The sequence below is a fragment of the Silene latifolia genome, chromosome 6 (genome assembly GCF_048544455.1).
Source record: "Silene latifolia isolate original U9 population chromosome 6, ASM4854445v1, whole genome shotgun sequence".
Taxonomy (NCBI): domain Eukaryota; kingdom Viridiplantae; phylum Streptophyta; class Magnoliopsida; order Caryophyllales; family Caryophyllaceae; genus Silene; species Silene latifolia.
The window spans coordinates 559,804-573,773 of record NC_133531.1 but is presented as its reverse complement, the minus strand read 5'-3'; the positions used below and the strand labels follow the sequence as shown (position 1 = coordinate 573,773).

The 13,970-nt window shown below is 37.5% G+C and overlaps 2 protein-coding genes across 5 annotated transcripts; both read right to left on the bottom strand.

Moving 5' to 3' along the window:
* Nucleotides 1–1,500: 1,500 nt before the first annotated feature.
* LOC141585840 (putative WD repeat-containing protein C2A9.03) lies at nucleotides 1,501–7,542 on the bottom strand. 4 transcript variants are annotated; one of them, XM_074406896.1, is made up of 9 exons: nucleotides 6,651–6,866; nucleotides 6,196–6,369; nucleotides 5,481–5,567; nucleotides 4,702–4,787; nucleotides 4,022–4,089; nucleotides 3,106–3,240; nucleotides 2,915–3,025; nucleotides 2,452–2,649; nucleotides 1,501–2,331 (listed from the first exon to the last, which is right to left on the bottom strand). In XM_074406896.1, exons 5-9 carry the CDS (start codon nucleotides 4,022–4,024, stop codon nucleotides 1,831–1,833), a joined length of 948 nt encoding a protein of 315 aa, XP_074262997.1. In that variant the 5' UTR covers nucleotides 4,025–4,089; nucleotides 4,702–4,787; nucleotides 5,481–5,567; nucleotides 6,196–6,369; nucleotides 6,651–6,866; the 3' UTR covers nucleotides 1,501–1,830. The 4 variants fall into 4 exon arrangements, with proteins under 4 accessions (XP_074262997.1, XP_074262995.1, XP_074262996.1 ...); XM_074406894.1 differs by lacking the exons at nucleotides 4,022–4,089; nucleotides 4,702–4,787 and adding an exon at nucleotides 7,143–7,542 and having other exon boundaries at nucleotides 6,651–6,870; XM_074406895.1 differs by lacking the exons at nucleotides 4,022–4,089; nucleotides 4,702–4,787 and adding an exon at nucleotides 7,143–7,281 and having other exon boundaries at nucleotides 6,651–6,882.
* Nucleotides 7,543–11,259: 3,717 nt separating this feature from the next.
* LOC141585839 (heat shock cognate 70 kDa protein-like) lies at nucleotides 11,260–13,414 on the bottom strand. Its single transcript, XM_074406893.1, has 2 exons — nucleotides 13,157–13,414; nucleotides 11,260–12,908 (listed from the first exon to the last, which is right to left on the bottom strand). Exons 1-2 carry the CDS (start codon nucleotides 13,371–13,373, stop codon nucleotides 11,260–11,262), a joined length of 1,866 nt encoding a protein of 621 aa, XP_074262994.1. The 5' UTR covers nucleotides 13,374–13,414.
* Nucleotides 13,415–13,970: the final 556 nt, after the last annotated feature.

Sequence of the window (13,970 nt, the reverse complement as noted above, 5' to 3'; positions counted from 1 at the left end):
ATGTTACGGAGTTTATACTAATGTTTATACGGAGTATTAAGTGAAGGACATTAAAACCTAACTGCCTTTTGGCAAAAAAAAAATGCGAGCCTTGGACTATAAGAGCAACTCCCATTTTCATTTTCCTCTCAAAAGGCCGAACTAATTACAAGTCGTCAACTAAAACTTCAAAGCCCATTTACAAGCACACTACCATCTCACCACATTGTGGCCTCTCCGAAATTCTTTTTACATCTTTACTCCGTATTGTACATTAGGAAGTCTCCTTTAAGACCGAGGTATTTCCATTTAAAGCCTAAAACGAATTAAATACTACCCATTTTAAGGTTAAAACGGTTTAAAATTTGTGATTATACACTACTTCTAGAGAGAGTTTCACATACATGGAGTAATTAATCACTTTTTGGAATGAATGTTATATAACTCTTCATTTCAATAATTTCTTTACTTTTTCTATTCTTTGTAAGTGGTATTTTAATTTTCTTTTCGTGTAAACCATCCGGCTTAGTCCGGATTCGAGTCGGACTATTAGTCTGGTAAAGCTCCCCTCATGAGTTTAACAATGTTGTATTCTCAACGCTTGATGTAAGGTTATTTTGATCAAATGTAAACAAATGAATGAGACGGAGGAGTTACAAAACGTGTGAAAGTGAGAAGCAGGACGCATTCAAACATCCTTGTACATGGGGTTGCGGACCTCCCTAATAGGATCACATATTTTGGATGAAGCATTTTACCTTTATTAAGGGAGCATAAATGCATAATATACCTAAAATAAACAGTAGAGCAATCCGTTCATCACGTCCGAGCAAACATCACGACCATTACTATAATTGGGACGGAGGAAGTAACGTTTTGACAATTCAACATCCATAGTAACCATCATCTCTCTTTACCAAAAAAAAAAAAGTAGCTATCATCTCATTCCCTCACGCAACGTTCATAAAATAAGTTCCGTAATCTCACGATCAAATATTTTGGTAGGTTTGACCGGTTTAAGGTCGGAAATAAAAAAACATGACACGATGATAAATTCAATTGTCTAACGATGACTTGTACCTTAATCACATAAATTCTCACTTGTTAGGCTAATTTTCAGTCAAACATCATAAATTCAATTGTCTAACGATGGTGACCTGAATCATTATTTATGTTCTTTCCTTTTCCTGAGTCATGGAGCTGCATAGTGACATGCTCACATTTCAAATTATCGAGTCGGAACGTGAAGAGTATTCTTTGCCTTACCCAAAGGGTCATATTAGTAAGGAATCGACTCTAAATGCAACCATTGGGGTTGCTCTTACACCTCGTATCATCCAATCGGAGTATCAATCCTTTGATTGTGGGTTTTATAAATTTTCATAAAAATATACGGATTTACTCGTATATCTTTGAAGAAGCGAATAAAATGTATTAATCTCATGTTTTTTTAGCATGAAAGAACTTTACTAAAGGAATAAAAACCAAACATGACGGAGATCATTACTCGGTAAAACACCATTGAAATACGACCCCGATCAAATCGGTTAACTGTAGTTTTATATTAACAAAACTTTACACACGATATTCTGCCCAACTTGCGCTTTACACCACATCGGAACTGTAATTGCAGTAGTTAACCACTGCACACAGCCCGGAAGGATTATCTTGGGATCATGGGATCATGGTTCAGGTGAGAACTAAGAACAACCCACACAGGATAACAGCAAAAACTCAAAATGAGCCGAGGGCACAGGCATTAACCTTTCAAAAACAATGCCCTCGGCAGCCCTACTGTCCACATTAACAAGCTACAACTACTATGTCCAATGGCTCGATAAGGGCACATATCTAAAAGATGGCCTCCGAGTATCCCATGCAACGACTTCTGTTGAACTCTAAAACACTACCGTATGTCCGATCAGCAACCCCAACAAACAGGGCTTCAGTGTCGGGACTGAAGGAAATACCGGCAATCTCACCAAAGAGGTCGATTTCTTGCTCCTTCTCGTACCCAGACTGGGTATCAAAGATATGGATGAAGTCAGCTGGCTCAGCCATGGCAAGAAACCGTCCATCTGAGGTAAATTTCAGAGCCCTAATGGCTCCCATTCTACCCTTGAGAACGTCCAGTGACTGAGACGTGTTGCGGATGTCCCAAAGCCTACATGTAGTGTCTTGATTTCCCGTGGCTAGAATTTGCCCATTGGGGTGCCAAGCTGAGGCAAAGGAGTAATCCAAGTGACCTTTGAGGGTGCTGACCACTTTTCCTGTGTTGGAATCAGAAACCAAGCACTCGGAACTATCTCCAAGGACGGCCATTAATTTGCCATCCGGACTTGTTGAGGTGTTCTAACAAACAAAGCAACCAAGAAAACATTAGAACTGCACCACAAACAACAGAAGCCCTTGAGGCTCGCTTTAAAAAAACATATGGATGTGAAACCAAGCTGCGAGGTTGTCTATACTCACATTGACAGACCATGGGAAGCAGAAGCGATTAAGGCAAATAAAATTTGCAGCATCAAATACTCTAACTTGAGCATCATTGTTGGCAGCTATGACCCACTTTGAACCGGAAGAACTTTCAGCTATGTCGACGGCATTGGTAATGGCATCCTCTTCTGTTGTTAACTTTGTGCTAAATGCCACATCTGGCTGATTCAAGTGCTGCAGATAGATACAAGTTTAAACATTAATAAGCAGATGCAGTACTTCCTCGCATTCTTATACTCCCTCTGTTGACACTTGGAACTTCTTTTTGTTAAAAATATAATTGAAAGCTTCATAACAAGAAATGACAAAATTTTAGTCTCACATTATAATCTTTTACATCTAAAATACACGATAAAATTAAGAAGCTCCAACTTTAAAAATCAAAAGAGAGGACGAAAGAAGTACAAGAGTAACAGCTGGTAAGAAATTAGTGTAAAACCTTGCAGATGAGCTCCCCATGGAAACCACCAGCGACCAAAAGATTATCTTTCACGCTCATAGTACTGATCTGCACCCTAGATAGGGGCTGAGGGAATGATCGGGAGAATTCCTGCAAGGCATCAGGATAGAAATGTCAAAACTGAATGGCAAGAAAGAGAAAACTTCTGAAAGAGGTAAAAAATGACTTACAGTAGTAGGCACTATTGGCCTTGCTGCATTAAGCACCTCTGTGGTATTCCTACGCAGTGCAGACCAATGCATAACAGAGTAGTTCTGCAAGAGATACACATCGTGCTTGGATGTGGCCCAAAGAAGATTCCTCAGCTGTAATAGGAGAGCAAAATGCAAGCGGGTTAATATCATCAAATCCTCATAATCTTTAAGTTTTTGAAAGACGGCAACAACTATACTACATCCCTGCAACCAATCACGCTTTTCTCTCTTCTATTCATCTGTTTAAAGTTTTGTAGTTTTGTACCAAGGAATACTTCCTGCAAGTGTCGAAGAAGTTTCCTTTTTATTTCTACATTGTTTTGTCTTTGATCTAGCTTAAACTGATTTTCCTACTATAATGGCAATCAGTAGCAACAACACAACTTTAGTTTGACAACTTGACCTTGGCTCCCAGTAACAACAGAAATCAGCTTGATGCAAGCAGTCATGCAGGCAAACTATCGTCCACACTGGAAAATATATAGGACATGACTAAAACCTTCTAGCTGAATATTGATACGAGATGCCAATCAAAGATAGGAATCTTAAAGTGAGCTCTTCTATACGGCATTAGTAACATATGGGCGCACCTAGCTACTCGTTATAGGCAGCCAATAACCAACTGTCCCAGAAGATATCAAAGGAATGCAGTGTACTTAATCAAATAAGAACCATCATCATGCATACGTTTGATGCAACGAAGGATATTAGTATGAAAAAAAAATCATCCCAAAAGTGCACAATCAGCAAAGTATTAGGGAGCAAGGCCTTGGAACGATAACTGAGGCGAAACATCCATAAGAATTAAACAAATAAATTAGTACACTGTCATCAGTTATTGAAAATTCAGAGATGTCTTTAAGATGTTCAGAAATATATTTTTCTGTCATACCATATAGAAACGTATCCTTTGAGCGCCAGCTGCTCAGAACACTTCCATCCTGCTGAAAAGTAAAAATTCTACTGCCACAGGTGTTAAAGCAATTTTATAACACTACAAACAACAAAGTTGCAAGCGAAATTGATATATTGATTAGTTGCAGCATGTCATCATGAGCAACAATCACAATTATTAAACATGCTAGCATCATAGTGCTCAACTCCAATATTAAGAAGCAGGTCTGGTCACCTATTGCATACTAGGTAATGCGGACCGGCGAGCTGGACATCATGACTGATCAATCCAGAACCTCCAAACTAACACAACTTGAGAGCTCATTACAAATAACAGTACATATTAGCTCAGAAGTTCACCAAACACAATCTGCCAAAATTTTAATGGAATTTATTCTAATGGAAATTTTAAGGGATTTATTCATACATGTACGAGCGCCAACTGCTAAAATTTGCATTGACACAGCTTCATGCTTTGACAGACTGTTAGTTACTATAGTTAGTTCTGATGCTGTTTTACTAGACGTATATCCATGAGATACTGTGAGTTTGCGACAGGCATTCCGCTGCCTAACTAGCATGCAATGACAGACTGATGCTAAAAGAGACTGAAGAACTATATACAGACTCAGAATAGTAAATCACAACTCTATAATGAAAACATATTTTATACTATACCTCACATGACATCTTTTAATTTGATTAAGATTTTGTAGAACATATAACATGATAGCAAGAGTAGCAATGGTTAGACCTTCAAATATCTGCAAAAAGGGGATAAAAGTAAATTCTGTGCCGTGGCAATGTGCCACGGACTTCAACAAGTAAATATACATGATCATGTAACGGAACAGATATACGACAGATAGTTCAACGGGCCAAGAATAGGTTCTTGATCTTTTCATACACTGAATTTTAGGTTAGTTGAGGAAAACTGTTGTTAGTGAGTCAGTGCTAACTTCAGTGATGTTAAACACGAGTAGTTAGGGTATCAAAATTTCTACCAGTAAAAAGTTTTGAGCAAAGTCCTAGTGATGTCTCAAGCTAGAGCCAATCTCCATACCTTTAGTAAGGATTGAGCTGCACCGCGCTTACGAGACGACTATGTTAGATAGCCCACTAATAGTCGGATAATGTACACATGGGACCTGCAATACTACGATAACCGGCCAATGAACAAGGCCTAAAAACGAACTAGAAGCGGTGTAGTGTACAAAAACGAACTAGAAGCGGTGTAGTGTACAATGATACAAACACTGGAATTGTAACGCAATCGCACCCTTTATCCTTTCTGCTGCGCGTACAAGAAAAGCTAAGAATTTAGGCTACCTATGGAATCCTTTGTTTAATAAATTTTAAGTGCGTTCTTGGTTGGAGGGAAAACTAGAAAGTTGACTTGAATGACGCGACCACGAGTAACACTAGAATCAAGGCAGGTAGCGTGACATAAGCTGTACCTGAAAATGGACGATTGATGACTTGACAAGCCTTGTGTTGAACTGAAAATCATAGAAGCTGTGACCTTTCTCCACTTGCTTGCAATCCTGCCATTACCAATGACAACCATCAACAAACATGAATAAAGAATTTGAGGGGTCCTTTACTTGATGACTGGCTTCAATAAAAAGCAAAACTGGTAGTACTAGTTAGCTTAACATATACTCCTCCGTCCCGGTCATTTGTTGTCCTTTGGTTTTGTCACAAAGACCAAAGAAAGGGGGAAGAGGCCAACGACTAGATGACATGTGGAATAAATTGAATGTGAATGATCAAATTACTCATCAATTTCATTCTTAAAATAGAAAAGACAAGAAATGACTGAGACACCCAAAATGAAAAAGGACAACAAATAACCGAAACAGAGGGAGTATGACTTTTGTACTGAAGTGTTATCCGTCGTCTAACAACTGGTATAATCAAATAAGCAGCTCCGTCTTACCCACTAGGCTAAGACATAATCCGTAGAAATAATTTACACCTTACGAACAATGTAAAACAGACGATGTCTTAGCCTAGTGGTTGAGATGGAGGTATAGTGGACAATGGTCCCAAGTTCGAATCTCACCCCCATGTTGTAGTGCCAAAAAGAAGAACTAACAATGAAAACAGATTGATTCGCAACTTGTACAGCTAATACTACTGCCGGAAAAAGAAAAAGATGGAAAAAGAGACCTTATGAAGATGATGAGGAGAAGAATGAGAAGGGATGCTCTCATAATTCTTGTATTGCTTCAACCGAGTTTCACGATACTTATCCCTCGTAAAATTCAACCTTTCCCATGGTATTCCTTGTATATCCTTCCCCTTCCTCGCCTCCCCTGCTGTCGTATCTGTCTTCGACTTCCCCTGTCACATCAATTATTTTCCATTTAATTCATTACTCCCTCCATTCAACTCCACTTTGCATGTTTCTCTTTTGCACACTATTCACAAGCGGACATTCAACTTTAATTTTCTCTCGATACATAAGTTAAAATATATTCATGTGCCTATTTCACGCCCAACAATTATCTACTCTCTTTATTTGAGTCAGCATTCACAACCCCAATTCTTTGATTTATGTCTATTCCATTCCCGAACAAATTTAAACAAATCTCAAATAATCAAAAACAATAATATAAACATACGATATCGACTAAATCAAAGTCGTCTCCAACATCAGAGCCGAAGGAATCATCATTATCGTCGCCGGAGCTGTTGTTATAAGTCCTAGGAATGCTAGAATCTTCCGAAAAGGGGAAACTTTCGTCATCAAAATCACTCGTTTCGTAATAATCCTCAACGAACTCTAACTCATCGTTTTGGAATTGAAATTCTGCCATGCTTCTCTCTTAATCCTTTAGCTAGCTACAAATTCAACTAAATTCAATCAAACATATATACACATAAATCATACTCGGTTCAATCCAATCCAATAAGTATTAGAGATTTTTTTCAACGTATTTACGATCAAAAATTTGAAACTTTTGAGTATTGGAAGCTTAATTTTAGTATAAGGTGGCGGAACCCGGATTTATAGTCAGGAAGGCGACCGTCTTTGCTAGACCCCTAATTTGGCCAGCCACTAATGATAAAAGAGTAACTAATAATGTAAAAAATCAAGTGAAAAATGAAAATACCTGTTGAAATGAAGAGTGGAATAGAGAGCACAGGGGTATGGACCGTCGATAACAGTGTATAATACTCTGGTCGAGTTGCGGGTCCAAGAGTAAGTAGGCTTCTAATGTGAATATAGGGAGATAGTGTATGTATGCCAAGCGAAGGGCAAGGGAAAAGAGAGGGTGGAGGAGGTAGTTATATAATGCGTTACGGATGGAGGAGCAATGTGGGTCCACAAATGCTTAATGGGTTATTTAATTGACGAAGGTTGGGAGTTTTAAAATGGGTAAACCCGTGGGTGAGATGGACCCATTAAAGGGACGACTCGTCGTCGGTCAGTGGTTTGTTTATGTTTGGTTGTCTATTCTGATTGTGACCCGGGTTTTAAAGCTTCATCTAGATTGTTTATGTCGGTACGGTACGCTTCAGTTTTAGTTCGTTAACTTCCTTGGTCTAGTTTTTTAAGGGCAGCCATTTTCGCCGGATTGATATTCCACAAATATTTCCATTTAAGGCGGGTTTTGTTCACCATAAGCTTAAAACGGAAAACATGACATCATTTTATAATAAAAAATAATTATTTAATGACAAAATGTTATAGCTAATGTCACAACTAAAATGATTGTTCTAATAACTTTTTATAAACAGTATTCACATTTTATTGTAAATGATTCATATTTTCCCTGTCTTAACTCTTAGCTTAAAAAGGAAATACATGTCTTAAGGGAGATTTATTATATTTGTTAAAGGGTTTATTTTTAATCTAATTTGTGTATAGAGTACCAAATACGATGAATAATATACAAAATTCGAGTAACTAGATCAATATGTCTTAACGATTTACTCCGCATACTAGTAATTGAACGGAATAGATCACTTACAGTGCGAAATTCAAGCTTAGCAATCCTTATAATTCCACACAAGACAAATTCATTTTGAACCAAAATGCAAAATAATTATTTTTTTAGTTCTGGTCATTAATTTACTTATTTTATTTTTAAAATTTTATTCATTTACTTAATTTTCTACTCGTGTATATTAAAAAGGAAAAATTGACGGGAATAATCCCACCTTTTAATCATCTTCTACCAATAATCTCACCTTTGAATAATCTCAAAACAATTCAACCTTTTAACCCCATCTTCCTTAAATACACCCAAAAACCGGCTACCTGTCAAAAAGGTTACTAAGGCACTTATCCCACCTATTTTACCTATTTTACTACTGAGCATTCTCCAATCAATCACAGTTACCTTCATCACCTCCGACCAAAATACCACCACCTCGAACCTCGGCAACACTCTCATCTGATTCCAATGCAACATCCCTTTCCATCTTTTTTCGCGGATATTAAGGCCCGGCCTCCTCGTCAAGGATACCTACCGTGTTGTCGGCTTTGTCGTCATGATTTTTTTTAACATTCAGCGCCATCTAATTCGCCGACGTAAACCCGTTATTCGATGAGATAAACTGCCCATCTCACGAATTGATGAACAAGTTCAGGATCCCCACGATTGAGTGGATGATGATATTGGTAGAGGTGAGTTGATTGTTGCTGTGAAGTGTTATAAACAAAGCAAAAAATTGAATTCAAATCATCAAAAATCTGTTTTAACTGGTGTTAAGACTAAGGATTATTGGAATAGAAGATCAAGCAGGATGTTACTCATTTATTTGGTGGAGTGGTAATGATTAATTGAAATGCAATCAAAGATCACATATTTTTTTGATGGAAAATGATGAATCTGTTAGAGTTATCAATTCGCCATATTCATGAAAATTGTAATGAAGTAAAAAAAAATTAAAAGAAATTGGTTGTACCACTTATATTACCTACAAACACCTGTTATCATAAGTTAATTTTATTTGGGGATTGTTTAATGAAGATAAGATCAAAAGGTGAGATTATTTTAGGATTATTAAAAGGTGGGATTGTTCATGGAAAATGACTCAAAGGTGGGATTGTTCCCATCAATTATTCCTATTAAAAATGCTTTGGATAGATAATTCCATCATTTACATGTATTATTGTGTCATTAGAGACATTGTGTGAGCATGAATCATGTAAGCGAGTACACTGATACGATGAAACCTGGTACACACAAACACGTACTCCGTATTATGTATGGGACTTTGGACAACCCAAACCTTGTACTCCTCTAGTACTCTTGCATGTCCTCAGTCCCACAGGACACTTGCGCTCCACTCACTTTATTTCACTGCGTCCACGTGTTTGTATCTTACTCTATCTCTTGGACTCTGGCATTCTCTTCATCTCACACGTGGAGTCTTTCGGTCTACTAATATCAAGCTAATTAGTACTTCTTCCATTCAACTCCACTCTATTTATTTCTATTTCTTACACTATTCACAAATACACATTCAAGCTCGATTTCCTCTCAATATATAAGTGAAAATATATTCATGTGGGATCTTGTTTGATTCGTCTTTACGATTACATTAAAAACATTTAACTTTTATAATTTTTGCAAATACATAGCTAACGATATTTACCGCATAAAACACGCGTTGACGAACGTGAAAAAGTAAAGTGGAAGAGTGGAGTTGAATGGAGGAAGTATAAGACCATCTTATTATATAAGGAAAATCTTTTTAATATGAAAAAACAATAATTTAGTCACAATTAAAAAAAAAAAGACCTTTTTTAAATTGTAAGACGGTTTTATTTAATTTATTGACGGCTTTGAGTTTGACGGCGTTAAGTTAACCAAGATGGAAATGGTTTAGGTTACGTAAATGGTATTATAAACGTCTTTGTCATCTTCCACCGCCCTTTTACCAAGCAAATGGAGTAATATTGTCAGATTTTGTTACGATTATTAAATGTTTCAACTTTCTAATGACTCGCCAAACTCATTTTCTTCAAGTCATGTACTTTTTTTTGTCGTTTCATTAACTAAATTACCTACTAATAATGCTTTTATCCTTTACTAAAAGTAAAACTGTTTACATTGTAAAAGTTGTTGGCAGTAGTTGTATACACTATACTTGTATGTGATAACTCGGTTAGTTGGAGATCTACTAGTTTAGAGATTTCGAGTGCCTCCTGTTTGTATTGTAATTCATTGTTGTTGGCAGTAGTTGTATACTTGTATGTGATGACATATTTAAATGGTGGTATGTAATGTCGGATTAGTATACATGGTTAATTTACGAGTTGGTGAATTTGGAACGAGTGATATTATTATTAATGTTTGTTGAAAAGTTGGTAAACAGGTTTGGATTGCAATCTTTTGTTGTTATCAAGTTTGAGTTTAATATTCGTACGTGGACTAATCTAAATCAAAATCTAATCTAAAGAAATCAATATTTAAGGCATTAATGTTGTTTTCACCTTCTAGTTGGGTGGCACTATCAGGTGTCAATTGGTAATATTTAATTACTTGATTGATTTGGCACGATGACATTTTATATTCAATCTAGTTGCTATACTCTACTTACTCGTAATTCACATGCAATCACCTTGTAGATATTTTCATACTCCGGGTCGCCAATTATTTTACTTCCTTGGATTCAATATAGTGCTGATCATTTGCAGGCTTAGGCGGTACAAACTAGGATTATCCTCTCCAAAAAGTGTCCGACTGACCTCAATATACTGTCCATGTCCACTTTAGCGAGCTAAAAGTAATGGCCAACGTTTAAGCCCATGAGAGCTAAAATCCCAGACTCACAGTAGATAATGTCTACTAGCAAAAATTTAGAGTTATTGGGGACGGAAAATTTATCGAATGAAATAAATTCCGAGCTATTTAAACAAAAGTATCATTTTTCCATCATTCGGCCATCCGCCAGTGCAGGAAACGTGACTAAGTGGAAGTGATGAGCAATAAGTAGACGGTTTTTGACATGCTGTGAGATGAATTAACAGACTTACTTCAGTCTTCCAAACTTACTACCAGAAATTTGCAGTTGCATAATAATAGTGAGTACTAATAAACAGACTTACTTCAGTCTTCCAAACCTTAACATCTTGTATCATAAAGCATCAAAACAGCATGATTCAATCAACAAGAATAGTACTAGACGCAAGCATAATGACTGTATTAGACCTCCCTGATATTCCTGCTGCAGTTCAACATCAACAAAAAGCCATGACCCGTTTCGAGTTACTAATTAAGATGCAAATTTCCCACAAATCCTTTTGAGTTCTCTCAATTTAACTTCATAGTCGGAAATTTCTGAACCATCTGAGAACAAATCCAACCATCTAAATGTCATGTCTATGGCTACCCTTATCTTTCCTTCCTCTGTCTTGTCGCCGATGCTCCCAACATCTTTTAATCTCTCTGAAATCTTCGTAGTGTAGGTCTCTAGAGCATTCTTAGCTTCCACCAGCTTCCTTTGCTCTTCGTCTTGAGCCTTGTATTTTTCAGCATCATCCATCATCCTCTCGACCTCTACCTTAGAAAGCCTCCCACGGTGATTTGTAACAGTGATTTGATTACAAAGCCCAGTGCCCAATTCCACAGCAGAAACGTTTAAAATGCCATCCAAATCAATTTCAAAGCAGATGTCAAACTCGGTCTCTCCTTTTGGTGCAGGAGGAAAACCGGAAATCCAAAACTGGTCCAAGAAATTGTTATCTTTGGCCATCAGTCTCTCACCCTCATAAACCATGAAACACGCAGAGGTCTGATTGGTTATACCAGTACATGCATCTCCGTACTTCTTTACGGGGATGGTTGTATTCCTCGGAATAATCACACATAATGTGCCATCATAATCATTCCTAAAACCAAGTGATAAAGAGGTGACATCCACAAGAACAATATCCTTGTTAGTACCACCCATGCCACTTAAGAAGGCAGCATGAGCTGCAGCACCATATGAAACAGCTTCATCAGGGTTGATGCTTTTGTAGAGCTCCTTCCCGACGAAAAATTCTTGCAAGAGTTGCTGAACCTTCGGAATGCGGGTTGATCCACCAACAAGGACAATATCATGAATATCCCTCATCTCCATCTTAGCATCCTTCAAGCACATCTTCACAGTGTTTATACAATTCTGGAATAATTCCAAGTTTAATTTCTCAAAACGAGCACGAGTTATTGTTGAAGTAAAATCGATGCCCTCATAGAGGCAATCAATGTCAATAGTGGTTTGGGTCGCAGATGAAAGGACTCTCTTAGCTCGTTCAGAAGCAGTCCTTAAACGTCCACGGACCCTTGGACTGTCACTAATGTCTTTTTTATGCTTTCTTTTGAAATCCTCCAAAAGATATGTCACCATTTTGTTGTCAAAGTCCCCTCCTCCAAGGTGAGTATCTCCACTTACCGCCTTCACTTGGATTTCACTCTTCTCTACTGATACCAAAGAAACGTCAAATGTTCCACCACCCAGATCAAAAACCAACACATTCCTTCTTGCTTCATTCTGATTTGAAGACATTATGTTATCAAGACCATAAGCCATGGCAGCAGCAGTTGGCTCATTGATAACACGAACCACATTAAGCCCTGCAATGGTTCCCGCATCTTTGGTAGCTCGACGTTGTGAATCATTGAAGTATGCAGGCACAGTGACAATAGCATTCTTCACTGTGCAACCAAGGTAAGCCTCAGCCACACCTTTCATTTTCGACAGTATCATGGCTGATATCTCCTCCGGAGTGAATTTCTTCTCTTCACCCATATAGTTAACAACAATCATCGGCTTATTTTCTTTTCCTGAATTAGTCCCGTCTATAACCTTAAATGGCCAAAGTTTAACATCTTCTTGTATGTCAGTATCACTGAATCGTCTACCTATAAGCCTTTTGACATCTGCTCAAAATTAACGATAAGTAGTAAACAGTCAATAACTACCCCCAATACCACCACGAACAGCAAACACATTGTAACCAAATTCTCGTGTGTACTACCGCAAAATAATTCTCTTGAAACCAAATTTAACGATGCAAAGGTGACATCGAAACTACTATCATCCAGTGTCCTTATCTCATTTACCTTTGAAAACTTTGTTCATATGTTTAAATTAAATTAAAAAAAAAAAAAGAGGAAAAGAAACAAACCAAAAATAGTATTGAGCGGGTTCCTAGATTCTTGGTTAACAGCGGCTTCACCAATGAGACGTTCAGAGTCGGTGAATGCGACACAGGAAGGAGTAGTACGGTTACCCTGGTCATTAGGGATGATCTCGACACGACCATTTCGCCAAACTGCCACACATGAGTACGTCGTCCCAAGATCAATTCCTATCACTGGCCATTCTCCTCCTTTTCCTGCCATTATCCTTTCTTTTTGCAACACTTTTCGGAATCACAAATTCACAATGCTCGTAGCAAGAGAGGAATAATGTAGTTTTATGGCTGTTTAGTTTCTAACTCTACTCCATTAAGTACTGGTTTAGTAATGGTTGGAATTTAATTTAATTGTTGGTCTTCCAAGACTCCAAGAGTACCAATGAAAAGTCATAATATTCGCATTTTCCCATAAGAAAATCAGTTTACAAGAACACTAATATATGAGGTACACTAATTATAGTGTACAAGTTACAACGGTCTTATACAATAATTATAGTCAAGGAAATAAATGTAGGTAGACTAGGCGCCTCACTACCTCGTCCCAAGGTTTGAGATCTTGATTAGTTTTGTGACCCGGGAATTTACAGCTATGAGGGCAATAACATTGGTTGTAGTGTTGTACTTCCATACCATGATACCATCATCAAATAATTGTAATAGCACACTTTATTATTGTTAAACTATTACGGAGTATCAGTTTTTCATATTGCCGGGAGACGTTACACCGCCTCTGCTCTGCTAATACCAACATTCGTCCATCCGTCATTGAATGAAATAAAAGGGACAAAGGAAATAAGGAGAT